Source organism: Lissotriton vulgaris, chromosome 2_1 (genome assembly GCF_964263255.1).
Source record: "Lissotriton vulgaris chromosome 2_1, aLisVul1.2, whole genome shotgun sequence".
In the NCBI taxonomy this organism is placed as follows: domain Eukaryota; kingdom Metazoa; phylum Chordata; class Amphibia; order Caudata; family Salamandridae; genus Lissotriton; species Lissotriton vulgaris.
In genome coordinates this window covers 616,515,485-616,543,317 of record NC_141687.1, presented here as the reverse complement: position 1 = coordinate 616,543,317, position 27,833 = coordinate 616,515,485, and the positions used below count along the sequence as shown (strand labels likewise).

The 27,833-nt window shown below is 46.8% G+C and overlaps 1 protein-coding gene across 1 annotated transcript in view; it reads right to left on the bottom strand.

The window, feature by feature from the left end:
- LCK (LCK proto-oncogene, Src family tyrosine kinase) overlaps positions 1-27,833 on the bottom strand; it is a 329,952-nt gene that overhangs the window by 62,077 nt on the left and 240,042 nt on the right. The window contains exon 9 of the mRNA XM_086955694.1: positions 11,332-11,511. Coding sequence (XP_086811820.1) covers positions 11,332-11,511 — 180 coding nt within the window. The remainder of the gene's footprint in view (positions 1-11,331; positions 11,512-27,833) is intronic.

Genomic DNA, 27,833 nt, shown 5'->3' with positions numbered 1-27,833 from the left:
TTCTTGCGGTGAGATGAACTTGTGGGCCACCTATATCTTAAAGTGAGATGTCCCTGTGCCTGTTGCTGGCTGTGCCTTGAGGTAAGATGCTCTCCTGGCCTGTCTGTGTCTCGAGAGCTCTTACCCTTGTGGGGTGCTTCTGTCTCGGGGTGAGATGTCTCTCTGGGATGCTCGTGTGTGTCTTGCAGTGAGATGTCCTTGGATGCCCTCTTGTCTGCTCAGAGCTGCCCTTCTCTTTGCCCATGAGCAGCTCCTCTGGAAGGCCCTGGTCCCGCGCCAGGGGCATGCACAATGGGGGTCAAGACCTTGGCCATGCACTTGGCGCTGAGAGGAGGCGGCGGAAGCCGAGGTCTGCGCGTAACAATGGAGGGCACTTGAGCTGAGAACCATCCCCGGGTGGAGCTTCCTGTCCTGCAAGGCGGGCCTTCGAGGAAAGGCTTGGGACGGCGGCCAATGGAGACGCGCGGGTCACAGGGGAAGCTTCTGGAGGCCGGCCACAAGAGAAGCTTGCTCATGGTTGAAGTATGTGGGAGCATGGCCAACAGAGAGGCTAATAAAGAGGGGCTTCAGAGAGGCACAGTGTTTTATGCCAACATAAAGGAGTCCCTGGAGAGAGCCTAATGAAAAGACCACCACAAAGAGACAACGGAGAAAGGCAGCAGAGAGGGCCTATCGAAAATGGCCACCAGGGAGACTTGATGTAGTTTACCAACAGCCAGGCCCTATTTCACAGAAGCAGGGTTTGGGGTACTGATGACTTATAGGATGAAGGTCTCGGTTGCATATCCTACTGTTAGGTGACTGGTGCCACTGGTAATTGTGAGTAGATGTGAAAGTGTGGGAAGGAGGTACAAAGCTGATGAAATATGGACAGTGCAAAAGTAAAAGAAAGTCGAATGTTTGCAGGTGAATGTGTGCGTGGGGGTTGGTGAAGTGAAGGAGGTGCAAGGAGGTAAGAGCAGAAAGAGGTAGTGAAAGAGGGTGCATACGAGCAGAGATACGTAGGCTGACTTATGCAGATGGATGGTTTCAGAAAGATATGGGAGGAAAAGGGTGTGTCTTACAAAGGCTGTCGAGGAACGTGGTGCAAAAGGGGAGCACAGAAGTGATTGCAAGACACTCTAAAGAACACTTCTCCTCCCACAGACCTCAGTGATGTTTAGTCTCATATTTGTAGAATTTAAATATTTCCAATTTATAATTTTCATAACATTATTGTTAATCTTTTAACTGATACTGTTAAACATTAGTGAAGCCAATAGGTCTGGCTTTTTTTAAGCTCCGAGCTGCCATTGTGACATTAGTTGGGTTGGTGGTTCAGTGGACTTATGCATCCCTCCCAGTGATCTCTGCGAGACTGCATGGTCGCAGGAATCGTAGTCGGTCCACTCAGCCTTTTATCCTTCCAAGGCTGATAAATCGAGTACCACTGAGTTGGGTGGCAAGAAACATCAGTCATTTCAGTGCCCAGATACCTAAAACTTGGGTGAACGTGTGCTTTACAAATGCACTTTATGTTATATGCATGGATGCAGTACCAGAAATATTACAGAAGCACTTAAATAGTAGTCAATAGGTACTCTGTGTGGGTTTTAGTTTACATGTTTCAAGCCACACCCTTAATTACATAGGCCATGCCTCCTAGAAAGGGTTCACAGTTATTATTTTCTGGGCACGCCCTTTTACTGCCTCACCTTTTTCATCCACTTAAAGCCTTGCTGAGAGCACAGACAACGGAGAGAGTCCCCGAGAGCACAGCCCACAAAGAAGCACATACTATTGTGTTGCTCCATGCTGCTTTTGTTCAATAACACTTCCTACCTACTTAAACCCCTCTCACAGCATCTGCATCGAGGGTGATTGGCGAGACGGAAATGAGGGGTAATGATGGAAGTAGACATGAGTGGGGTGCCAGTGTGAGGAGACAGAGCCGGACAGAGACTTGTGAACCAGGGAACACTGTGAATGGTCATACTGAGGCAAAACAAAGAGAGAGCATCGCTTAAACAAGAGTCTCATCACTGCTGCCCCCTTATCCCAGTGGTCGTGGTCTCACTTTACATGCCCCCTCTCACCAAACAAGGCCTGCTTGTTATGTTTCCTTAAGTGCATTTGTGTAGATCATTCCCACCATTGATACTCTCTGGATGCCTTTTACTCTTCTGGTATTCTCAGGACCAGCGTCAAAGTGGTTTGTTTCTATTGTATTTGGTTCTTTTTCCTATTCTATAGAATGATGTCATATTGGACAGTGACTGGCAAGATTGGAGTAGACGGGTGTGTTGTTTCTGCTGCAATATATTGGATAGGCTCTGTCTAGATTGTCTCTGTGTAGATTTGATTCTATGATCAGTATGGAGCATTATGCACATGGATGCCGACAGCTAAGGACATTCGCATTCTTTTCAATCTACTATGGTGTATAGTTCTTTTTCTGTTTCAAGACACCTCTTCCCACTATGTGGCAAGGAGTATATATAGAAAAGGATGTACATTAGAGGTGACCAACCCACAGTCAACTGGGCGGCTTGGAGCCATGTTGTGTGCATGAGGGTAGCAGCTGTTGAGTCTAATGTGTGCTGTAGGACATTGTGCTGTTAGGACTTCAATACAGATCCAGAGAACCTAGCTAGCTTTTAAGACATTACACCATTGGGTCTGTCTTTAGAAAAACGAAAAACATATTAAGACAGGGAAAGAAAATTTTTTCTTTTTAGTCCCCTCACTCACCGGAGTTTCCTCGCGGTGACATGCTTCATCATAGGGGCTTCCCAACCCGCTGCGGGTTGAGGCGTGCTACAACTATCGCAATTGCGTAGGAGCACTTTTTGTGAGAACTATGTGTGGTGTGATGTGAAAAAGGGGGGAAGTGAAGTGGAGTGATAAAGGTTAAAAATATCCTACTAGTGGGCTAAACTAACTTTATTCAGGCTCCTAGCGGATACATTAAAAGTGGGGTGGTTACCGGGTACGCTGGTTCTATTATGAAACACAGTGCCCTAGTACAAAGTCAACTAGTTTCGAGCTGTACCCCTCAGCTCTTCTTCAGGACTGCACAGGGTCCCGCCCTGTGATTAACTGAGCCTCAAGATCAATCGCGGGAAGGTTATGTCCCCGTAAGCATTTGTTACGGGGTTCTTTTCTTGCAGAAAACCTAATCGGCTTCCCTTGAGACCGCTCAAGGGAAGCCGATTAGGTTTTCCGCAAGAAAAGAACCCCGTAACAAATGCTTACGGGGACATAATCTTCCCGCGATTGACCTTGAGGCTCAGTTAAGCCTCTGAAAAAATATGCCAACGATTTGCAGAAAATTAGTATGTATATCTAACAATTAATGTAGGCATACTTTTACAATTCCTTTTGTTTTTTGGAGTGGTACTCACAGGGCGGGACCCTGTGCAGTCCTGAAGAAGAGCTGAGGGGTACAGCTCGAAACTAGTTGACTTTGTACTAGGGCACTGTGTTTCATAATAGAACCAGCGTACCCGGTAACCACCCCACTTTTAATGTATCCGCTAGGAGCCTGAATAAAGTTAGTTTAGCCCACTAGTAGGACATTTTTAACCTTTATCACTCCACTTCACTTCCCCCCTTTTTCACATCACACCACACATAGTTCTCACAAAAAGTGCTCCTACGCAATCGCGATAGTTGTAGCACGCCTCAACCCGCAGCAGGTTGGGAAGCCCCTATGATGAAGCATGTCACCGTGAGGAAACTCCGGTGAGTGAGGGGACTAAAAAGAAAAAATTTTCTTTCCCTGTCTTAATATGTTTTTCGTTTTTCTAAAGACAGACCCAATGGTGTAATGTCTTAAAAGCTAGCTAGGTTCTCTGGATCTGAATGTTTCAGATCTTTTTTGAAAACTAAGTGCTGTGGAGGGCGAACCTAGCTATTGTTTTCCTCTACCTCCCCCCTTCTTTTGAATAGGACTTCAATACAGCCATCTAAGGCCTATCTGAGCTGTCCTGGCTGAGTGTGGTATCTTGTATTCGCGGTGTAATGTTGGGTTAACTGGGGACGGCTGTTACTATTCTGCAGAACGAGGAGAAGAGAAGGCAGCGAGGACTCTGTGGCTAGACAGAGTATCCACCAGAAAGCGGGTACCGAAGGTAAGTAACTTGTTCTTCTGATGGATACTTCTAACCACAGATTCCTCACCTTGTGATAAGATTCTAAAGTAGTACCGTCCCAGGTAGTGGGTCTGTGGAATGGCTCAAATCAAAATGTCCTGTAGGACGGATCGGGTGAAAAACTCCTACTGATGATTCTAACTTTTGAGGCAATAGTGCTTCAGGAACTTGGGCACAGATACCCACATAGCAGCCTAACAGATACCAAGGACCAGCACTCTGCATGCCAGTACCATACGAGCAGCCTTGGCTGGAGTGGAATGAGCCCTCTTTCCTTCCGGTGCTTGCTTCCTAGCTATTGCTTAGCAGATTTTATTGCAGAAGGTCCACCTGGAGGTGATTCTGTTTAGCTCTGCCTTGCCTTCCTTTGCTCTCTAGAAGCCCACAAAGAGCTGACTGTTCATCTGAAAGTATCTAGAACAATCAATGTAGAAACTGAAGGCTCTCTTGAGATATAAAACAAATATCACTCTCCTTGAGGTGAGGCAGAGCAAAGAAGGTTGGAACAGCGATAACATGACTAACATGAAAAGGTGCCACTACTTTTGGCAGGAATGAAGCTCGAGTCCTCAACACCACTGTGTCTAGAAAAAGGGTTGTTTAAGGTTGTTGCTGCTCACTTACGCGAGAGCTGACGTTATTACGACCACAAAGACAGTTTTTAGGGTCAATAGGCATAGTGGACAACTTTGCATTTACTCAATAGGGGTGCACATCAAATAAGTGAGAACCAGACTCAATTTCCACTATGGCGTCACAAAGCTCTTTGACAGAACATATATTGTAAACCTTTAAGAAACCTCCTCACAACAGGTAATTTGAACAAGGAAGGGTGATCCAGCCACATCAATAAAGCCAAAAGAGCCAACAAGTACCCTTTAACAGTGCCCAGCGCAAGTTCTTGCTGGGTCCTCTAATGGGGCCATATGGCAGTGGCAGCACCCACCCACCAACTTGTCCAACAACTGGTACACACCAATTTTGTGGAAGGGTGCCTAGCTGCCAAGATAACATCAACAACTTCAGGTGGGATATCAAATAGAATCAACATCCACCATTCAGTTTCTATGAATGGAGATGCAGGTTGGGCCAGCCCGGGTGCAAGCCCCTGCCCTGCTGCTGAGACATAATACATTGCCGAAAGCGCAGCTTGAGCAGAGGACAAATATCATATCCAGAGTACCAAACTCATCTGGCCCATTACGGAGCCATTAAAATAACTAGGGCTCAGTCGTTCCTGATCTGTATCAGAACTCAAGCCAAGAGAGGCAGTGGCTGAAAGGACCACAGGATTCCCCAGCTCCGTCCTTGGTTGAATGCGTCTCTGAGAGAGAGCCTTCTTGGGAGCTCCATTATGCAACAGTTTTGAAATTGCATGTACTTGGCGGTGGCAAAAAACTGAGCAAGGGTTCTTCCCATTGCTAAAACCTGCCCTTCACCACTTCTGGGTGTAACTGCTCTTTCTGATATGCTAACCATTGGCGGCTGAGTTTGTCCACCCTGGCATTTCACAACCGAGTGTTTCATGACCAGAAAAATGCTCTTGATGATTCAGCCACTTCCAGAGGCTTAGAACTTTCTGGTACAGGTCCTAAGACCATACCATGACATGCTTAGTGCAGTACCACATTGTGGTGGTGTTGTCTGTGAGAACCTATACCAACCTCCCGTTGGTGATTGGTAGGAAGGCATTCGATGCCAAGCAGAGTACCTACAACTTTAGAAAATTGATTTGTTGTCTGATTTCAGCCAGAGACCAGAATTCACTGGCTACCTCTCCTTAATGGCCTCCAGAACCCAGCAGTGATGCATCTGTCACCACTGTGGGCTGGTTGGGGTAAGGAGAGGGTTCTGCCACTGTCCCAAATACAGTTGAGCATCCACCACTGCAGGTCATTTGCAGTCTCTGAAACTAGGATAGAATTCCCTGTTGCTATACCAACTGGGACTTCTAATCCCACTACAGAGCTCGCATGTGCCATCCGGCATTTCCAACCAGCAGGATGCAGGAAGTCAACATTTCCAAGAGGCTCAGGATCATCCTGACTGGGAGCCAGGATTGAGGCTGAAACATCGGGATTATCGCCTGAATGTCCTGGACTCTCCACTCCGGGCGAAGGGCAAGTAATCGCATCATATCCAGGATAGATCTGATGAATGGGAGAGTCTGTGAAGAGTCAGATGTGACATTGACATATAGATAGTGAGCCTCAACGGTGTTAGGAGGTTCACCATTATCTGGAGGCTATTTGGCTATCAGCGATTATTTTAAAGAAAATGAAAGACTGAATAAAGGACAGAAAACTGAAGACTCAAAGGGCCAGATGTAGGTCGGTCGGTAACGGCCGAAAATCGGTATTTTCGGCCGTTACCGACCGGTATACATGATTTGAAATGTAGGGGCACAATTTTACAGAATCGGTAACTTTACCGATTCGGTAAAGTTAACGATTCTGTAAAATACCGAATCGGTATTTTTACCGATTCAGTAAATCTCAGATGTAGGTGGGACTCTACTGAGTCCCAAAGGCCCTACAATATCGGTATTTTACCACACAATCCTATTGTGTGGTAAAATACCGATTTCAGGTGTGCATGCACATGTGTGCATGCACACCTAGCCATGTGACAGACAGACATGCCCTTAGGGCATGTCTGTGTGCCACATGGCGCACATGCCTATTTGTGGGGTGCCAGAGGGTGTCAAAGTGACACCCCCTGCACCCTTGCAAAATTCGGTATTTACCGATTCTGTAAATACAGAATCGGTATTTCCCATTGATCCCTATGGGCTTTGAAGCCCATAGGAATCAATGGGAAATACCGATTCTGTATTTACAGAATCGGTAAATACCGAATGTTACAGAATCGGTATTTCCACATCTGGAAATACCTACATGTCAACCACATTGATTTACCGATTTTCAATTACCGAATCGGTAAAATTCGGTAATTAAAATCGGTAAATCAATATTACCTACATCGGGCCAATAGTCTCTTGTCTATATATTTGTTGGGGAAACAATCATGACAATGTTATATGTGATTTAACAAATGCTGAGATATCATTCATCTTAAATTGTGTATTTAATTCTGAAGGGTGCTGTCCATTTTTCAAAAGTCTAGTAATTCAAGGAAGTAGGGTTTCCTTATCTTCCTTGTTGGGTCTGTATAGGGATTACATTCCTGGATGTAGCACCTTCGCTTTGGACCTAGTCACGGTACTTAAATAGTGGTGCAAACGTTTTGCCTTAATCGCTAAATAAAATGTTCTTCTTTGCATTATCTGGAGGTGGTCTGCACCTGCCTGAAGCGATCCTGTCTTCAACAGCCAGTCATCAAGGTAGGGGAAGGCTGGACTCCCCAATGTTCGTAGGTGGGCTGCAGCCACTTCCATCACTGATGTGAATACCCACAGGGCATTGGCGAGGCTAAAAGGGAGTACCGCAAACTAAAAAAGCTCCTGGCTACTGTGAACTGCAGAGAGAGCTTGTGGAGCCTTCAAGATGGATAACAAAATACACATCCTTGAAGTCCAATGCTACTATCCAGTCTCTAGGATCTAAGGCAGACAAAATCTAGGCAAGCGTGACCATCTCAAATTTGTCCTATCGCCGGAAGGCTTGCGAGGGCGAGATCTAAAATAGGATGTAGCCCCGTGTCCTTCTTCTGCGCAAAGCAGCGGGAATAATACCCAGTTCCTGCTTCTGAGGCTTGAACCCCTTCTCTGGCCCTATGGCCAAAATGATCTGCACTTCCCGCTACAAAACGGACATATATTCCACCCACAGCTATATTGATGGGAGTGGAAAGTGAGGCTTGGTAGAACAAAATATGAGGGAATAGCTGCATTGGATAACAAGAAGGCCCATCTGTTGGATGTAATGTCTGACCACCCTGGGACAAAATGACGTCTCCTGCAGAGTGGCTGTGTGCCAGAAAGTACACACTAAAGTGGCTTTGAATTTTTGTTTGTGGGAGGGGCGGAGGACTGAGCTGTGCCATATTTCCTTAGCATTGTCTCTGAGAGTCGTGGCCTCAACCTTGAAAGGGCTGGGAAGTTTGCTGTGCTGGCAGCAGTATCTGACTTTAGTGGTAAGCTAAACCCCGCATGTAACTCTGCCATGGCCAAAACTGTTAAGGAAACTGTCTGGCGTGTGTGGAGAAACCTAAGGAGTGAGTAATGGTACATCTTTCCTTAAATCATTCTAGGGGTAAATCTGCCTTCTCACCAAAGAGGTGGGGCCCATCATGTGGCACATCATTTAAGGATGCTTGGCCATCTCCTGTGAAGCTGAAGCACCACACTCATGGCTGTTGCCTTACCCAAGCAATCGGATAACACATTTTGCTGCATCCCAGCCGTCCTGAATGGCTGGGGCTACATACTCCAGTAAGTCACCAGTGACCACTGGTAAGATCTGACCATCTTCCAATGTGCATGGGTGTAGTAGCCAAGGAGACAGCTGGCATTTACTGAACGTAGGGCAAGGCTGACAGAAGAAAACATTTCCTTGCCAAAGCTTTTTATACGTTTGGATTTACCGTCATGTGGAGTCTTAGGGAAGGCGTTAGTGTTGACTTTACAGGTGGACACCTGAACTGCCAAGTTCTCTGGTGTTGGATGCTGCATGAGAAATTCATGTTTGCCTGGAGCTGACCTGTGGTGATGAGCGACCTGCCTGTTGACCGGAGGACCAGAACATGGTTTTGCCCAAGAGTGTATCTGTAAGAGTCTCATTAAATGGCAGGAGAGGTTCAGTTTGAGCCTGGTCAGGCTGAAGGATCTGTCAGAACGTTGGTTTTAACCTCCATGGTGGGAGTTGCTGGTCAAAGACCTCCATCGTGCTTCTAATCATAACAGCAAAAGACGCACTCGCAGTGGCAGAACCAGGGGAGGGGGCAATTGCAGTGTCTGGGAAGGTGTTTAAGCCACTAGCATCATATAATTCCTCACACGATTGTCTTCATCATATTATGGGAAAACGTAGATCTCCATCATAACCGTAAATCTGACTTTGATCCGAGTTTGAACCAAAAAACGTACTGTAGTCTATGTGCATGATGGCGCGGTAAAGGTAGTGTCTCAGAATAAGAAGGATTCAGAATGTGGCCACAGTTGAGGCTGAGACAAATTCGGCTCAGAATCAGAGACTACTATCAGGTGTGAAGTATCCTCCAATGCCAGAGGCTTCTGCATCGATGTCGAAGGAAATGGTGCACAGCGTAGTGATGAGACAAAGTTGGCACCATAATCAGTGCGGAACTCAAAGTAGGTTTGAGAGGCGCAGCCATCGTTGAGGCAAACTCACCAGCGGGAGTCTGACTGGAGGCCCTTTGGGTATGCCAGAGGGAGCCAGACGTACACCAAACATTCGCAGCATGGCCTCCCTAAAGGTTTAAACGTACTGCAATTGCACCGACAGACCCAGAAAGTTTGGATGCATCAGGACCAGACTTAGGATCGGTTGCTCAGGAGTTCGGGAGCGAGACCAGGCTGCAGTTTGATAATGTTGTGCCTTTTCTGGAGGTCGATAATGACGGGAAGGGGCTGATCCCTGCTGGGATTTCTTGTGTTTCTCCTTTGACTCACCCAAGGACTTTGACCTCAATGAAGATCTGCTGTGGGAACGATTTCAGGAGCGGGAACAGGACCTTCCTTTCGACTTCAACTGGTTATGGCGCAGAGGCTTGCTGTGTATTGTGACGAAGATCTTCAGTTCATGATCCCAGATGGGCTTTGGTTTTATCTAGTTCTTGCAGTCGTTGCAATCCCTGGGGTTGTGTCCGACCCGAAGCACCTGGGCATACCTGTGAATATGGGGATCTTTCACAGACATCTGGGACCCTACAAGGTTTAAACCCTGTCATTTTAGGAGCGCACCGTGTTTTGAGAAGAATAGAAAACTCTCTTCATAGATAAAAGGATTGGAGCTCCAGATCCCCTTCTGAATATGTGGATAGAAAGGAACTGACATCAGCGCGCATGAGTGAAGCCTATACACAGCTCTGTCAGTCACCTCCAGAGAGAAACATTGTTGACGCAGAGCCACGCAACGCCAGGTGTCGGTGCACCGGAGTACTGCTTTTGTGTTTTCCAGATCCAACCTGATGCCTGTGGAATATTCACAAGGTGAGGAATCTGCAGTTAGAGGTTGTATATTTGGGAGTCCACCGATGCCCCGTTTGCATTGCAGACCCTTTCTCAACAATGAACATTAAGTTCTCTAACCTCCTGCAGAAAGACCAGGATGGAACCTCACTATCTGGCCGAAACAATATCAGCCTCATCAACTGCTTCCCTCCCTCTGACCTTTTACAGGGTTGCATGAGTTTATGACTTCAAGCCCATTCGCTGTGCAACAGGCTTTGTAGAGCCCACTCCAGGCAATGTATTGAGACAACCACTGCATAAATAGACTGAACTCAGAACAACAACCAAGGGCAAAAATAACTTTTGGGCTAGACCCAAACTCATACTTCCAGTGGTCCAAGTACATTTGCGACTTACAGTGCCCTGTGGTCCCATAAGGGCCTTAAACCATTTTTTCCACTCTAGAACATCCTCATGGAGACTTAAATCGAAGCAGTCATACAGTACGACTTTTAGCTGTTCTTAACAATAAAACCACCTAGTTTTAGAATGTTTTACATGAACTTTTGAGTACTTAATCTTTTACCCCCACAGTGATTATACTTGTGAGCGTCTGCTTCCCCCAGTGAAAGAGTCTAGACTTTTAGCTCAGCCTGGGCTGCCACTGGTGAGTCAAGGTGTGCCTATGAGTGTCTCATGACTCCTCTACCTGGACTTGTGATTGCTGCGGGAAACCTTCAACCAGTCTTTCACTCCTCTACTAGCAGACGGCACGTTATAGGGTCTTGCCAGAAATCTGGGCATTATGGTAGACATGAAAGTTACTTTAGGTCTGGCTTTTGGTTAGTGAGAGATTATCCTAGGCCTTAACGTAGGACCGGCTTTCCATTCTTGGGCAGTAATGCAGAGCTGTGCGGAGGGCCCCTGTACGTCTGGGCTTATCTGGAGGTTTAGCTTTAATAAACGTGCTGGGTCTTAACCAGGCCTTTATTATAGAAGCCTAATCCTTACCGTAGGTAGGTCCTTGGTCTCCCTCATTCTGGGCCTTACTGTAAGCCTGACCCATACCCCAGGCCAGGGCGTTACTGTTAGATTGGGCCTTACCATTCTCCATGAACTCAGTCACAATGTAAATGGGCTCCTCGGTCACGACAGCATACAGCCGTACCAGCCGCGGGTGCTGTAGGTTCTTCATGAGGTTGGCTTCAGCTAAGAAGGCATTGGGCGACATAGTGCCCTGCTTCAAACTCTTGATGGCAACCTTGGAGTGGCCATTATAGAAACCTGAGGAGAAAGCAGAGAGTATTAGACCGCAGAACTGTGGTGGCGACAGTAAAACAGGTCAGGAAATAGCAGAGTATATGAGACAATGGGGCACTAGAGAAGGCAGCAGAACAGAGCAAGCTTTGTAAAAGCCAGTAGGTCTTGCCTTTTGAAACTGTTGGCTTTGCCAATTCTGTTTTTAAAAAAACAAGCATTGGCACAGCCAATAGGTCTTGCCTATACAAAAGCTATTGGCTTTGACAATATGTTTTTTCCACGTTGTATACCAGTGTGGCTGCTGTGCAGCATAGCTAAAAGTTAGTGGGGTGTGGAGTTTCCTAGAGTGGAGTGGGGGGAGTAGACTGTCGTGAACTGGATTTGTTGGAGTAGACTGTCTTAGAGTAGAGTGGGGGAGTAGAGTGTCCTAGAGCTGAATAGAGGCGAGTAGAGTTCAGAGGTTTATTGGAAGAGAGTGTCCGAGAGTGCAGTGTCATGGAGTGGTGTAGAGTGGAGTGGAGAGGGGTGGAATAGGGTGGAATGGGTTAGAGGATATTGAGGTTTTCAGGGTGGACTGGAGTAGATTGGGGAGAATTAGATTGGGGTAAAATGGGTTGGATTGAGTGGAGTGGGGTGGGTTGGAGTGGGTGGACTGGATGGGGTGGATTGGAGTGGGGTGAATTGAAATGGGTAAATGTGGATTGGAGTGGGGTGGGGTGGATTTGAGTGGGGTGGATTAGATTAGTTTGGGGTGAGTGTGTAGATTGGAGTGATAGGTCTGGGGTAGTGTGAATTGGAGTGGGGGGATTGGATTAGAGTAGTGTGGTTAGGAGTGGGGTGAATTAGAGGAGAGTGGAGTGGGGTGGATTATACTGGACTGGAGTGTGGTGGATTAGAATGGACTGAATGGGGTGGATTGGATTGGAGTGGGTTGGATTGGATTGGAGTGGATTGTACTAGAGTAGGTTGGACTGGACTGGAGTGGAGTGGACTGCAATGGAGTGGGTTGGACTGGAGTGGGTTGAACTAGTGTGGTGTGCTGGATGGATTGGACTGAGTGGGGTTGACTGAACTTGGGTGGGGTGGGGTGGATTATATTGGAGTAACGTGGGGTGGATTGGACTGCAGTGGAAAGGGGTGAATTGGTTACGGTGGATTAAATTGGAGTGGGGTGGATTGGATTGGATTGGGGTGGGATGGACTGGAGTGGGGTGGGAGTGGTGTGGATTTGTTTGGGGTGTGGTTTGTTGGATTGGTTTGGATGGGGTTGGTTGGGGTGGGGTTGGTGGATTGCATTGAGGTGGAGTGGATTGGAGTGGAGTCACATTTTTTGAGTGGGGATGACTGGATTGGAATGGAGTGGACTGGAATGGGGAGGAACGGGGTGAGATGGAATAGAGTGGTGTGAATTGGAGTGGGGTGGATTGGAATGGCGTGGGGTAGGGAGATGTAGAGATGAGTGGATTGGATTGCAGTAGGGTGGATTGCATTGAATGAGGTGGATTGGATTGAGTGGGGTGGGGAGAATTGGATTGGAGTGAGGTGAACTGGATTGGGGTGGGGTTGATTGGACTGGGGTGGGTGGGTTGGAGTGGGTAGATTGGATTTGGCTGGATTGGATTGGAATAGATTGCTGTGGGGTGCATTGGATTGTTTTGGATTGAGTGGGTCTGATTGGAGTTGGGCACATTGTTTTGGATTAGAGTGGGGCAAATTGTTTTGGATTGGAGTGGGTCTGATTGGAGTGGGCACATTGTTCTGGATTGGAGTCGCGCAGGTTGCTTTAGATTGGAGAGGGGCACCTTGGTTTGGAATGGAGTGGGGCAGATTGGAATGGGGCAGATAGTTTTGGAATGGAGTGGGGCTGATTGTTTTTGATTGGAGTGAGGCATATTGTTCTGGATAGGTGTGGGGCATATTGTTTTGGAATGGAGGTGGCAGATTGGTGTGGGGCAGAATGGAATGAGGCAGATTGATGTGAGGCATATTATTTTGGATTGGAGTTGGGTGGATTGTGGTGGATTGGATTGGACTGGAGTGGGGTGTATTGGGGAGGGAGTGGGGTGGATTGGATTGGAGCACATTGAATTGGGGTGGATCGGATTGGAGTGGGGTGGATTGTGGTGGATTGGATTAGGGTGAATTGGATGGAGTGGGTGGACTGGAGCGAGGTGGATTGAATTGGAGTGGAGCAGATTGTTTAGAATTGCAGTGGGGCAGATTGTTTTTTGGATTGGAGAGGGACACATTGTAGTGGTGAAAATTGCTTTGGAGTGGGACAGCTTTTTTGGATTAGAGTAGGGCAGATTGCTTCAGATTGAAGTGGGTGGTTTGTGAAGATTAGAGAGTGGTGAATTGGAGTGGAATTGGATTGGGGTGAATGATTTGTATTGGAGCGGGTGGATTGGATTGGTCTGGGATTGATTGGAATCAGTGGGGTGAGGTGGCTTGTACTGGAGTGAGTCAAGTTGGAGTTTACCTTGAGGAATCTATTAAACATCTAGGTTTAAGAGAGCTGTGGGACGTCCAGGTAAACCATTTAACATAAAAAAAAACGGTGACAAAAGTAACTTGTTTACTATCCGCAATTGAGGATAAGAAAACATTAGCCAAACGATCACACGACTGGATGGTTCTACACACATACAACAATTTAAAACCCCAGTTTTACCTGAACATGGGATTAAAAATTAATATCAAGGAAAAATTCCTAAGACTCAGACTGGGGGTCGGCCCCTTTAAACAATTCTTGCCGCCTTGGGAGAGAAAGGAATGAGCCCAGCAGTGTTGTTTATGCGGCAGCGGTATTGAGGACGCAATTCATGTTATATGCATCTGCAATACGTTAAAAGATATAAGGGTTACCCCCTGTTAAAGCCAGCACTCAAACAGTACGGAGCCAGAACATGCAGACAAGCGCTAATGTTGTGCTTCAACCCCGATCTGGTTCAGCTAAATTGCCGGCTAATTAAATACCTTGACATAACCGCAAAAAGAATAAAATACTGGAATGAGCCGCAAAAAGACTAATCATCACATGAACTGACTGGAACGTAACAAGAATAGCCATAGTCAAAATATTATTAGCAACAAGCATGGCTAATGTACAGAATGTTTTAATAATTTGTGTTATTTTAATACAATGTATAACCATTTATTATGTAACAATTTTAACACAAGAAATTGTATCTTTTGTATGCAATGGTTTTAATTAATCAAGCATAATAAAATAAACTTCAAGTTGGAGTTGGGCGGATTGGGGTGTACTGCACAATTATGTGTTAAATCATCATTTTAGAAATTACACATAAGAAAGAAACAATGCTGCTTTGCAATATTTAGAACAAGATAATCCTCATCTTTTGAAAACAGCTCAAGGAGCAAAAAAAAAAGAAAACATGAGTGCAAAGTGAGAAAAGAAGACTTGCTATATAAAATAAATCTTTGCAATTTTGTTTGTCCTGCTGTGCATATTTTTGCCAGTCACAAGCCTTGTGCCTGCTGGGCACTAGAAGTTAAAAAGAACAAAATAGTACTCAACCATGCCTGGAGAAGCGGACGGGCACTGTTTAAGTTGAATCAATCAGTGCTTGGCCCTGCTCCATAAAGAAGAATGTAAATTATGATAGGCGAGGTTGTAAAGAAGAGTGCAATGCAAGCCAACAAATGGTAAGCAATGGGCAAGATCCAAGCCTTCTTTGTTACCAACAGCGCAGCGGCAGCCATAGTTAAATAAATAAATAACACCTATTCTGTCGTCTGTCAACCATCCCACCGCGCTTACCTGTGCCGGCCGCCGCTGCAACAGTGTCAAACAAGTGAGACGCATGCGCTTGCACATGTGTTTGTGCACGCAGATGTTTCTGTTTGTGTGCTTATGTCTGTGCGTGTGATAGTGTGTGCATTTATTTATTTGAGTGTTTTTGTATTAGAACATGGGATTGTATGTATGTTTGTGCGTGTGGATGTTTCTGTATGGTTCTGTATATGCGCCCTCTGTTCGCGTATGAGAGTGTCTGCGCACATTTGTTGTGTGCTTGTACATGTCTTTGTGTGTGATGCTGTGTGTGTGCATGTATTTGTGTGTACGTCCTTGGGTATTTTTGTTCTGGAGCATGTGATTGTATGTGTGCTTGTGTCCTTGACAGTTTCTGTATGTGCTTTTGTGCGTGTCTGCGTGTATATGAGAGTGAGCGCATTTGTGTGTGATTGTGCATGTCTGTGCATGTGATGGTGTTTGCGTGTGCATGTATATGGTTGTTTTGGCATTAGAGCAGGCAAATTTATGTGTGTTTGTGTTCTTGAATGTTTCTGGCTATGTGCTTGTCTGTGTGCATCAGTGCGCATTGGAGAGTGTGTGCTCTCATTGGTGGGTGCTTGTGCATGTCTGTGCGTGTGATAGTATGTGCACGCTGGATTTGTTATTTTCTGGCGGCCGCTGTCCTGGATATTGACTTTAACTGCCTGATGCCTAACCTTAGGCTGGCCACCAGAGTACCAGTGTACAGTACAGTACCCTGCCTGCCCCCAAGATGGCTTCCATAGTGGTCCCCTACACGTTGTTTTACTTCCCTGGGACAACAATTGGACATTGACCAGACCTTGAACCTATCTTCTAACTTGCCTACACATTAGGACTTGGAACCTGCGGAACTTAACCCAGACTGTGGAGACCTAGCGATTTGGCTGATGCCCGGTAGAGCTACCATATACCTAAAGAGGAGATGGGTTGTGTACTCCCCCTCCCTGACGTCACCTACCCAGCCGGACCTTGGGCATATTTTCCACTTGTCTCTACGTCCTGTTTTCCTCCTACCCCTTTACTCCATCCCCTTACCCTTCCTGCTCCATTCACGTTGTCCCCTATGTTCTTTAAATGCTTTTCTTGATACTTATGTAATTTTTAAGGGTTGTAATTTGCAACATTATTGTCCCTCATCTAAAGCACACTGATTCCATCGGGTCTAGCCAGCGCTATATAATAACTCATTAATTAAATCTCTTCCCATTTAGTACTCTTTCTCACTTTGTCTACCTCCCCAGCTCCTAGCTCCTATCCATCCACTCTCCTCTGAATCTCTCACCTTGCCTGCTAGTCTGCCTAGCCCCCTGTCCTTTGTGCTCTTTGACTAAGCACTTCTTCTCCCCTTGTTTGGGAAAGTTCCAATATTTATACTCTGGAGTCTCAGCGTACCCGCTGAGAGAGTCCACTGCGCCTAGGGAGCCACTCACAGCTTAAGTATGGTATGGCACCCTTTGCCAAAGCACTCCCCATCCCCTTTTTGGGGAAGGATCCTGTATGTAGGCCTTGGAGTCTCAGAGACTCCTCTGAGAGCGTCCACTGCGTAAAGAGAGCCTCCACCAACAGAGATAGGGACGCAATACCACTTCCCCTGGGATCACAGCTTTCTGGACTTTGGACGTTGCTTTGACTCGTCTACCGGTTGCCCTTCCCCTCCTCTTTCCATGCGATGTCCTTCACCCTCAACCACCTCTTTCCCGCCTTCTTTACCTGTCTACATCCCCAGCTCCTTCCCCCCTTGCCTGCTTTTCCCCTTACGTTTTTGTGCTTATTGTTTATCTTGACCTTACAAGTAACTATGTTGCCATGTTCCAATAACTGTGTAACCTTTGTAACGACGTAACCTGTAACTATGATCTGATGCTCATTTAGAGCGCTCTGATACCTCCGGGTCTAGCCAGCGCTATATAAAACCTTTAAAATAAATAAAATAAATACATTAAATAAAATGCTCTCACAGGCTCGACCCTAAAAAAGAAAGAAAAAAGAAAAGCACAGGCACAATGACGTGGCTGCTGTTGACCGTCTTGCCATTATTTTGCACCATGCATGCATGAACATACAGAATAATGCAAGTGCCGTTTTCTTTTTTAGATGGCAGATCCTACTTAGTTCTGTAAATAAAAAAAAAAAAGAAACATTAGGTGCACAAAAGCTTTTTTATTGGGGCAGTGCACCCGGTAGCAAATAGGAGCTGCCAGGTCCTCAAAAAAATTGGGAAATAATGGAAATGTCCACGAGATGTGGGGAGAGCAACTGAGTGGTGGGAAGCAGTGGGTGAGGGGGATAAAATAAAAATAAAGCTGAGTGGGGGAATAGGGGAAAAACAGCAAATGAGGGGGAGAGCAACATGGGGGAGGTGAGAAGAACATGAGAGAGAAAGTAACAGGCGAGAGAGAGAGACACACAGAACATGCGTCAGAGAAGCACAGAAGAGAAAGACAAATCAACATTGAGCACGCAGGGGTGTTAGGTGTTTGAGGGAGGGAAGCAGCACATGAAGGAGAGAGCTAGAAAACATAGGCATTCTCATGGAGTGCTGAAAGTAAAACAAACTAGATCCCTACAAGTGAGCAGTGGAAGAATACAAGTCAGTCAGTTAAAAGGATGGTAAGGAGACTATGCTCCAGGGAAGGGACAACAACATGATGGATAAAGCAAGCCACTGAACAAGAAGCATACGAATAAGAATGACAATAAAACCAAACAACAGTAATCTTTGGGCAAGCCCAGTGTATCTTTTGCTAAGCCCACAATAGGTCTTTTGCAACCTAAAGTGTCTAGTAGATGACATTTAAAAAGCAGGCAGTTGAGGACCCAGGAGGGCAAGTGAAGAGTTAACAGAAGAGGGGAGGGTTGAGGAGACAGTAGGAAGAAGAGAAGATAGCTCTGCCAGCGAGGCGGATAGCAGGGAGGGAGGCAACCGCACAATAGAGGAACTTGTAGGAGAGAGACAGCTGGATAGATAAGGGGGTAGGCATGTTAGTGGACTGTACACCTGCCACGTATGGAAGAGGCGGGTCTGTAAGTAAACAGGGCAGGTGGGGCGCCCAGAGCTGGGATGGAAAGAGAATAGCAGGTGCAAAAGTGGGGGGGGCGTGAACAGTGCAACCAATGGGATAACAAGGCAGAGGAGGGAACACATATATGTGTGACTGCACATGATTATAAAGAGATGCACGTGCAGTCGATGCACAAAGGCAGGGATACACGTTTCTGCAATTCCTGGGAAACTCACATAGATGCACATGCACAAAACCATAAGACAGTAAGAAAAAGAGAGAGCGAGAGAGAGAGAGAGACACAGAGAGAGAGAGAGAGAGAGAGAGAGAGAGAGAGAGAGAGAGAGAGAGAGAGTTGTGTGTGTGTTTGCAAGGAAAAGCAGAAAATAAAAGTATACAATAGATCAGTGTTTAATCCTGGGATAAGTGAATCACGGCCTTCCTTGCATTTTCTCAGACCTCATTATATTTCCTTTGTTTTAATGTACATGGCCAGGTGATACTCAGCAGTTGAGGGAAGGGCTGTCTTCATCGTCCCAAAAATGTATTTCTAGAGAGTGGGACTGACTCTCAGTCCCCTCCCTAAATGACCTGAGTATCTTAACGTGAGAGAGCCAAGAGGGTGGAGTAAGGGATCTGGATGAAATGCGTACCTGAGGGCTTTAAGACGAACGAGTTCTTCCAGTCTGACTGTCTTTATAAGGGTGACATATGCAAAAGAAACAACTGTTGGACGGAATGCTTGACAATGCAAACATTCACCCCCAGTCACAAGGATCTGGGTTTAATACATTATTCTTTTGCTCACCACACCACCCCAGTTTGTACCCAGCCATTTTCAAATCAGTCTTGACCCTGTTCCTTGGAGGAACAGTCCAGCCCGAACTGCCAAGCCAGGTCATCCCTGGACCGCAAACAAGCATTGTAGTACCGGTTTCAGGGCATCACCCTTCATCAGCCAAGCTAGCTTGAATCCAGTGGTGTAGTGAGCATGGGACCCACGTCTGGGCCTACCCTTCCCACTTAGGGCGACATATGCAAAAGAAACAATTGATGGACGGAATGCTGGACAATGCAAACATTTACCCCCAATCACAATGATCTGGGTTTAATCCATCATTCTTTTGCTCACCACAACACCCAAGTTTGGACCCAGCCATATGCAAATCAGTCTTGACCCTGTTCCCTGGGGGAGCAGTCCAACCCGAAATGCCAAGCCAGAAACCCTGGACCGGAAAGAAGTATTGTGGGACCGGTTTCAGAGCATCACCCTTCATCAGCCAGGCTAGCTTGAATCCAGTGGTGTAGTGAGCATGGGACCCATGTCTGGGAATACCCTTCCCACTTAGGGCGACATATGCAAAAGAAACAATTGATGGACGGAATCCTGGACAATGCAAACATTCACCCCCAGTCACAAGGATCTGGGTTTAATCCATCATTCTTTTGCTCACCACACCACCCCAGTTTGGACCCAGCCATATGCAAATCGGTCTTGACCCTGCTCCCTGGGGGAGCAGTCCAACCTGAAATGCCAAGCCAGAAACCCTGGACCGGAAAGAAGTATTGTGGGACCGGTTTCAGAGCATCACCCTTCATCAGCCAGGCTAGCTTGAATCCAGTGGTGTAATGAGCACAGGACCCTAGTATGGGCATACACTTCCCACTTAGGGCGACATATGCAAAATGAACAATTGATGGACAGAATGCTGGACAATACAAACATTCACCCCCAGTCACAAAGATCTGGGTTTAATCCATCATTCTTTTGCTCACCACACCATCCCAGTTTGGACCAAGCCATATGCAAATCAGTCTTAACCCTGTTCCTTGTGGGAACAGCCTAGCCCGAACTGCCAAGCCAGGTCCTCCCCGGACCGGAAACAAGCATCCTGGGACCTGTTTTAGGGCATCACCCTTCATCCTCCTGGCTAGCTTGAATCCAGTGGTGTAGTTAGCGCGGGACTTAAGTCTGGGCATCCCCTTCTCACTTAGGGTGACATATGTAAAAGAAAAAATTGATGGACGGAATGCTGGACAATGCAAACATCCCTCCCCCCCCAGAGACAAAGATCTGGGTTTAATCCATATTATTTTGCTCACCACACCACCCCAGTTTGGACCCAGGCATATGCAAATCAGTCTTCACCATGTTCCTTGTGGGAACAGTCCAGCCCAAACTGCCAAGCAAGGTCATCCCTGGACCGGGAACAAGCATCCTGGGACCGGTTTCAGGGCATCACCCTTTATCAGCCAGGCTAGCTTGAATCCAGTGGTGTAATGAGCACAGGACCCTAGTATGGGCATACACTTCCCACTTAGGGCGACATATGCAAAATGAACAATTGATGGACAGAATGCTGGACAATACAAACATTCACCCCAGTCACAAAGATCTGGGTTTAATCCATCATTCTTTTTCTCACCACACCACACCAGTTTGGACCCAGCCATATGCAAATCAGTCTTCACCATGTTCCTTGTGGGAACAGTCCAGCCCAAACTGCCAAGCAAGGTCATCCCTGGACCGGGAACAAGCATCCTGGGACCGGTTTCAGGGCATCAGCCTTCATGGGCCAGGCTAGCTTGAATCCAGTGGTGTAGTGAGCATGGATCCCACGTCTGGGCATACCCTTCCCACTAAGGGCGACATATGCAAAAGAAACAATTGATGGATGGAATGCTGGACAATACAAACATTCACCCCCAGTCACAAAGATCTGGGTTTAATCCATCATTCTTTTGCTCACCACACCACCTCAGTTTGGACCCAGCCATATGCAAATCAGTCTTTACCCTGTTCCTTGTGGGAACGATGGATTTAACCCAGATCTCTTGACTGGGGGAGAATGTTTGCATTGTCTGCATTCCGTCCATCATTTGTTTGCTGTAAAACTTTTTGCCCTAAGTGGGATGGGTATGCCCAGACGTTCACTGTGCCACTGGATTCAAGCTAGCCTGGCTGAAAAAGGGTGACATACCCTGAAACCGGTCCCAGGATGCTTGTTTCCGGTCCAGGGAGGACAAGGCCTGGCAGTTTGGTCTGGACTGTTCCCAAGAGGCACAGGGTCAAGAGTCATTTACATATGGCTGGGTCCAAACTGCAGTGGCATAGTGTGCAAAAAAATGATGGATTTAACCCAGATCTCTTAACTGGGGGAGAATGTTTGCATTGTCAGCATTCCGTCCATCATTTGTTTGCTGTGTCTTTATAAGGGGTCACTATTGGACCCTCCAATCATGTCCTTAACTTTACAGGCAAAACATGTATGGATTTTTCTACAATGACTGCGAATCCCCTTAACTAATACATGTCAGGGATGCAGACCCTGTTAACATTTCTCTTGGTTTTCTTCATCTTGCGTCCCCTGTGAGTGCTTGCTTTTTAGATTTGTTTTTGTAGTTTTGTTTCAGGCATATAACTCCTGAATAGGGCATACTATGAAATGATTTGCCTCTAGGTGAATTCAGGTTATGGGTGGGTGATTATGATGGTTGAGAGCTGTGGAGCTGCAACTGAAGGCAGTGGGTGTTTCTCACAAGACCGGTCAGTGGTTCATAAAGGTATTCAGGTTCCATGCTCATCCAGTCCTTGGCCATTGTGAAGAGCACATAGAGTGATTGGTATCTATGTACTAATTGCTAAATGTGATTCTGTGTGATTCTGTGTGAAAGAAATGACAGCTGTTGAAATGTAATGCTTATAGGTAATGAAGTGGGTGGGTTGTGTCTGTGAAGGTGGGGGACACAAGGGAGTACATGCAGAAAGAGTAAGTCAAAAACAGTGAAGAAGAGGTAGGAGATGAGGTGAGATATGCAGATGGGAGATTTCAGAAAGATGTTAGGAGATAAAAGTGCATAAGTGCATCAGTGTCTACCATTGTGAGAGACTGCAGACCAAAGGAGTACAAAGGGGAGGAATGGAGTGATTGAGACTGTCCAAAGGCCCCTCCCTTTTTCACAGATGTTAGTAATCTTTAATTCACAGTATCATATGTTCTAAATTGAAACAACTTCAGTTATAATTTTCCACAACAAAATTGTTGCACTCCATAGATTCCAGGTATCATCAGTGATGTAATATGTGAGGTCATAAGCAGTTCACCAAAGTTGTGCAAGTTATATTCAATCAATCAATCACTCACCAACTACACAGAATTTATTAACAAGACAGAAAACGCTTTTCCTATGGAAACTCTAACACACATAGCTACACAGTGGCTCCTACCACTGTGTAATATACATCTTAAAAGAATAGCAAGCTTTGCAACAGCATTGCAGTGCAAAGGCATGTGTTGTAAAGCCCTCCATGGTATTTTAATGTGTTGTAAACTGGATATAATGCTGTATTATTGATTTCTGAGTCTCTAACCCCACACAGCTTAACTTTGCTACCCTGAAGGGGTGAACTTCATACTCCGTATTTGGCTTAACAGTAAGGCTACGCACTAGGACACAAATGATAAAAGGCTCTTTTTGCCACAGTCTGAGCCCAACCACCCCCTTCTGCACCTAGACTCCTTAAAACGTCCCCACAGATCTCAATAATTGTTCAATGTCTTTGCGACGTATATTGCTAGGTTGTAACAAAAGGCTGTGGCGCGGCAGCTACAGAGGTTTGACAAAGAAAACTGATGCCTTCAATATGGGTCTAGACTTGGTGGAATCATGGAACTGAGAGTACTTTTAATCCTAGATACCCTCAGATGTGAGGTGGATGTTGGCCTATCTACAGTATCCAGCACCATCGAGGGGTACCTCATAATCAATAAATTCATTCATTATTGCTGCTCGCCGCAGTCTAATATTGACTTCTATCCAATAGATCCAAAAGTGTGAAACTTTCCACTTTTGCTGCCGTCACTCATTGCAAGTGATCTTAAACCCCATTCCTTTCAACATATACATGCAGGCCTTGGAAAGCCTCCTGCACACCATGGATGTCCCTCCATATATGTATCTGGATGGCACACAGCTGATCTGGGCAATGACAGGGGGCAGCCTCACAATGGCCCTCATATCACCTGCCTTCCTACTTGGCTGGAGGCAGGAAGATGGCAGATGTCTGAAAACGTTCCCACACTAAATTCTTCAAAGACAGTGGGACTGCTGACGTCCACCAATTCTACATTGTAATCTTCAGTAATTAGACAGGTGCAATATGAGAATATCGTACTCAAAATATTGTCCGACTGAAACATTGCATCCTCAATATTGTTAATAAAATATCACCACATTGGAGTTAAATATAGAACATTTACGCCTAGTGAGACAATATGTTTGTAAACCATATTCAGGCTACAATATTTCCTTCTGCCAATATTTTTTATAAACGATCTTCTGACATACAGCAGGTCCCAACAAGTTATAGTTCCATGCAGAGTCATTCACAACCTCGTCACCGTGTCAACCTGAATCTATTTCTTTAACAAGCATTGGAAATGCAATAGGTCTCGCATTCGCTTAATTTAGAGTTATTGGCATTGTAAATAATAATGTCTTTTACCCCCTGCTAACCCCCGCCAAGCTTATCAGCATCTGCCCGTCATAAAAAGGGATATCTAAATGTAGGATCGTGCGAAACTTTAGCTTTTATGCGAAATACATTATTAGCATTTGTTCTAAACAATTACGCCTGTGACAGTTTTACAAAGCTATTTTCGTTTCTACCCTTCCTGCTGATAGTTTGAAAATGAATGAAACTATGAAGTTTTTCCAAGAATCTAATATGTGAGTTTTTGAAATTTTGCACACCCATCCACATACCCCTGCAAAATTCCACAATTTGGTACAAAGATGCTGCTGTTAGCTTGTACACCACACACCTATGGGGCAGGTGTGGCAGGGCACGCCCCGTACTCAGTGCTCTGAAGGTGGGGCAGGTGAAGGAAGCATTTAAAAGATAAATACAGCTGTCTCCATTTCCTTCTCTCTCACCTTAGAGACCCTCTTAGGCTCCTGCTTAGAATGTGAGACATTATTTAGGTATTCAAGGTAATGTGGCGCTTTAGCGTGTGTACTGTTTTAGTTTATCTTCTCTGTTGTCATAATAATTAATTAGAAATAAAATGGCATTTATCGTACAGCTGGGGAGCTTTGTTTACAGCCTTTGATTTGCACAACACCCAGAGTCCATCCAGCATTTCAAATCACCCCCGAGCTAATGCTTGTTCTTTGCACATCCGACTAACGACGGCCCCAGCACTCACAGCAGACAAATCACCCCACTAGTCTCTGGCCAGGACCGGACACCATGAACTACCATCACAAGGCCTAGTTCAGACGCACTGGAGAACCGGAACAGCGTTCGATAGAGCTGGGAGCACCACAAGGACACACTGTTGTTGGAACGGTGGGTGAAGGGTGGGTGAACACTGAAAACCACAGGACCCTTTTGGCTGTTGCTTTTGGGATACTTACACTGCTGCCTGCAACCTGGTCCGCCAGCCCTCGTGGTTGCTTCATGTGGAGGAAGACCTCGCCGGACCCGCTTCGCGGGTCCCGCAGCGCCACACAGACACTGTTTCCTGATTCTGAAAGGAGCTGCTGCCTCGGGGCGCGTGGAGCTGCCGGCAGGGCTGCGAGCGTGGAGGCAGGGACTCACTCTACCAGGAGTCCCTGCGAGCCCTATCGACACACCTGGGCTGCTCTCCCTGCTGGCCCCGCCCACCCGCCCATAATCTTTCCCTCCACTCTGTTAAAAGGAGCTACACGGGCCGCTGCGTGGGAGCGCGCGGGAGCGTCCCGGGAGAAGCCCGGGAGAAGCCCGGGACAAGGGCAGGACCGTCTGTGGCCGTCAGGGGCTGAAGGAGGCTGGGCTGGGCCCATCCTCTTTCGCCTGCACTTTCTTGATTCCAGTTGGACCACGGTATAGGCTACGGACATGCCCTCACCGGCCCTAGGCGAAACTCCAGCAAGGGCGGGGGAAGGCAACACCGGGACTCTGGACAATTACTTTAAATCGGCTAAGGGTGATGGGGGAAAGGAAAGCTCCTTGGAGAAGCGCAGATTAGAGCGTCGCCGCTCTATTGAACACATGAAAAACAGGCCTCTTAGCGAGATAATCCCCTATCCTATCTCCCAAGAGGAAAGCCCCCTTAATGGTAGCCAGGATCTATCATCCCAAGAAGGCGTCCCCCTACTATTACGGGATAGCATTCCCAACTCCGGCTCATTCCCCGAGCAGACCACGGAGGCTATCTCACTCCCAATTCCTAGTAGTATGGCTGTTGATCTGGTCACCCAAACGCCCCCTGCAGTTAAAAGCAGTAGAGGTGCACGGCCCTCCACCCAACAAGCGCAGAAGGAAGGCGAGGGGTGGGCAGGGGAAGACCAAGATACCTCATTCTGATTTTGGAAAAAATCATAAGTCTGTACCCTTCCCAGACAGGTCCATAGAGAATGAGCACACCGCTACTCCCCCTAAGGGTACCAACACTACTACCACTGCTGCCAGCAGCGACCAATGAGCCAACCCGCTCAACACAGCACCCCCTGTCACATCTTTGGGGAACATAGAATTCCTACTCAGATCACTCCAGTTGCCCATTAGCGAGAGTCTGAAGAAAGTAGAGATCAGGCTTACCATCTTAGAGGCAACCTTAACCAGCCTGAAAACCACGGCCAGTAAGCAGACCAGAACCACCGGGCCCAATCCACCTATAGGAACCCTCCCTAACATACAAAACCCTCCCTTTAACGCAGGACCCCCTCAGGGCACCGCTGCTGTCCCCCCTTTGCAGCCACTCATGGCCAACCGTGTTCCAATCCCACCCAACATTTCTAACACCATACCTCCTCAGATAGTAGTCCCAGCTTCCCACAGTTTAGCTCCTGGCACAAACCCTGGGGTTCCAACAAATGCTAGTATCTCCCCCCCACCCCCTGGCAAGCCCGCTCCCAGACCACGGAGACCCGACTTGCCACCGGAAGCTAATAGCCTTATGGTGGTGCTGGCGGGTGCCCCCCCTCCTGAAATGGGCGAAAATGAAAACTTCCAATCACTCAAGAGGAAAGTCATCAAATGGCTGAATTGGAACAGACCCTTAACATCCCACTTCAACAACGAGATCATTATGGTGAGAAGGGTACCATGGCTGGGGAAGACGAGGAAAACAATAATAGGGGACTGCATTATGGTGTCTTTCCGAGACCCTGGTACAGTTTTGCATATTTGCGCTGGGTCAAACAGATCATTGGATTCCACCATACAGACTCTGCCAGTCTCCTTTTTCTTTCCCCCCATCCGTATGCACCATGACCTGCCACAAGGCAACTGGACAAGGGTTGAACGGAGACCCAGATATAAGGAATATGCTGCACGCCCAGTTTACCAACCACCTAACACGCCCTTTTTTCACTACACTCGTTTTAACTGTTTGAGCGGACTGGACGGGGTTGATTGACTGTCCTCAAACCCAGACCCCAACCATGTGACCTCAGACAATGGTCCCTGTGATCTCTCTGATATTTATATATCATTTACCAACAAGTCGTAATTATTATTACACCAACGAACCATTTTTAGCATGAATGAAAAACAAAGAAAAAAGTTAGGTTCGGAGTTTATTCTTTGCAGTTTGTTTGCAGCTCCTACATAACTTACTGCGCCATTTTATCGGGATTGCAACTTGCTGCAGGAAGTAACACGGGGTTCTCTGCAACAAAAGCAGTAAACTACTAAGCTAGTTAGATAAAATACAAATCTGTGACTTGCATGTTATACGCTGTGCTTTACAGCAGACGCATTAACCTTGCGTGCTATTTTATGATGGGGCCAACCTGTGACTACATTGTACACACATCTCTGAAGCAAGTGCATTAACACCAGAAGTAGTTTACGCCTATTATACCCTGACATTTGAAGCGTACACAAAGATCTCTACAGAAGGTTCCATTCACCCGGTACCATATTTTAAAATGTAGACTGTAACCAATTAAATAAGTCCCGGGTTACTATGACCTGGACACGTAGCCGGTATGTAACCAGGCCAGGTGCTTCCACCGTTGCTATGGCCACAGCCCTGCGGCAGGCCGTGAGCGCACAGACTGCATCACGAGCTGAGATGAGCTTGACGCAGCAACTGAAAGCACAGGCGAGAAGATGCAGGGCGCTGAGTGGAGGGGAAGAGGGGTCGTGTGAGGGTGCACGAGGGCAGCCCGGGGCTTGGGGGACTGAGTCCGGATGCGGCTGCAGGGTGCTCATTGGAGGGGTGCCGAGTGATCAAAGAAGGGAGCGCAGTCTGTTCGACCAGAGTGCAAGAAGCTGAAGGAAAGTTCATTTGTTACTGTGAGGTGCCGGGGGCACGCGGCGCGCAGGGGGTGCAGAGGGTCAGACTGCTCTGGGAAGAGGACATTTCAGAATGCTACTGGGAGACAGTCTAGTGTCCTCAAGAGAGGGACTGCTGCAGGATACCCAGAGGAGGGTCCCATGAGAATTGGGCGAGCCAAAGATTCAAGAAAGAGCCAAGCCAGAACCGAGCGAGGGCTCCGGCGAGGTTCCAAAGGCCAATAAAAGAGCCGGGCCAACACACCATTGTCAT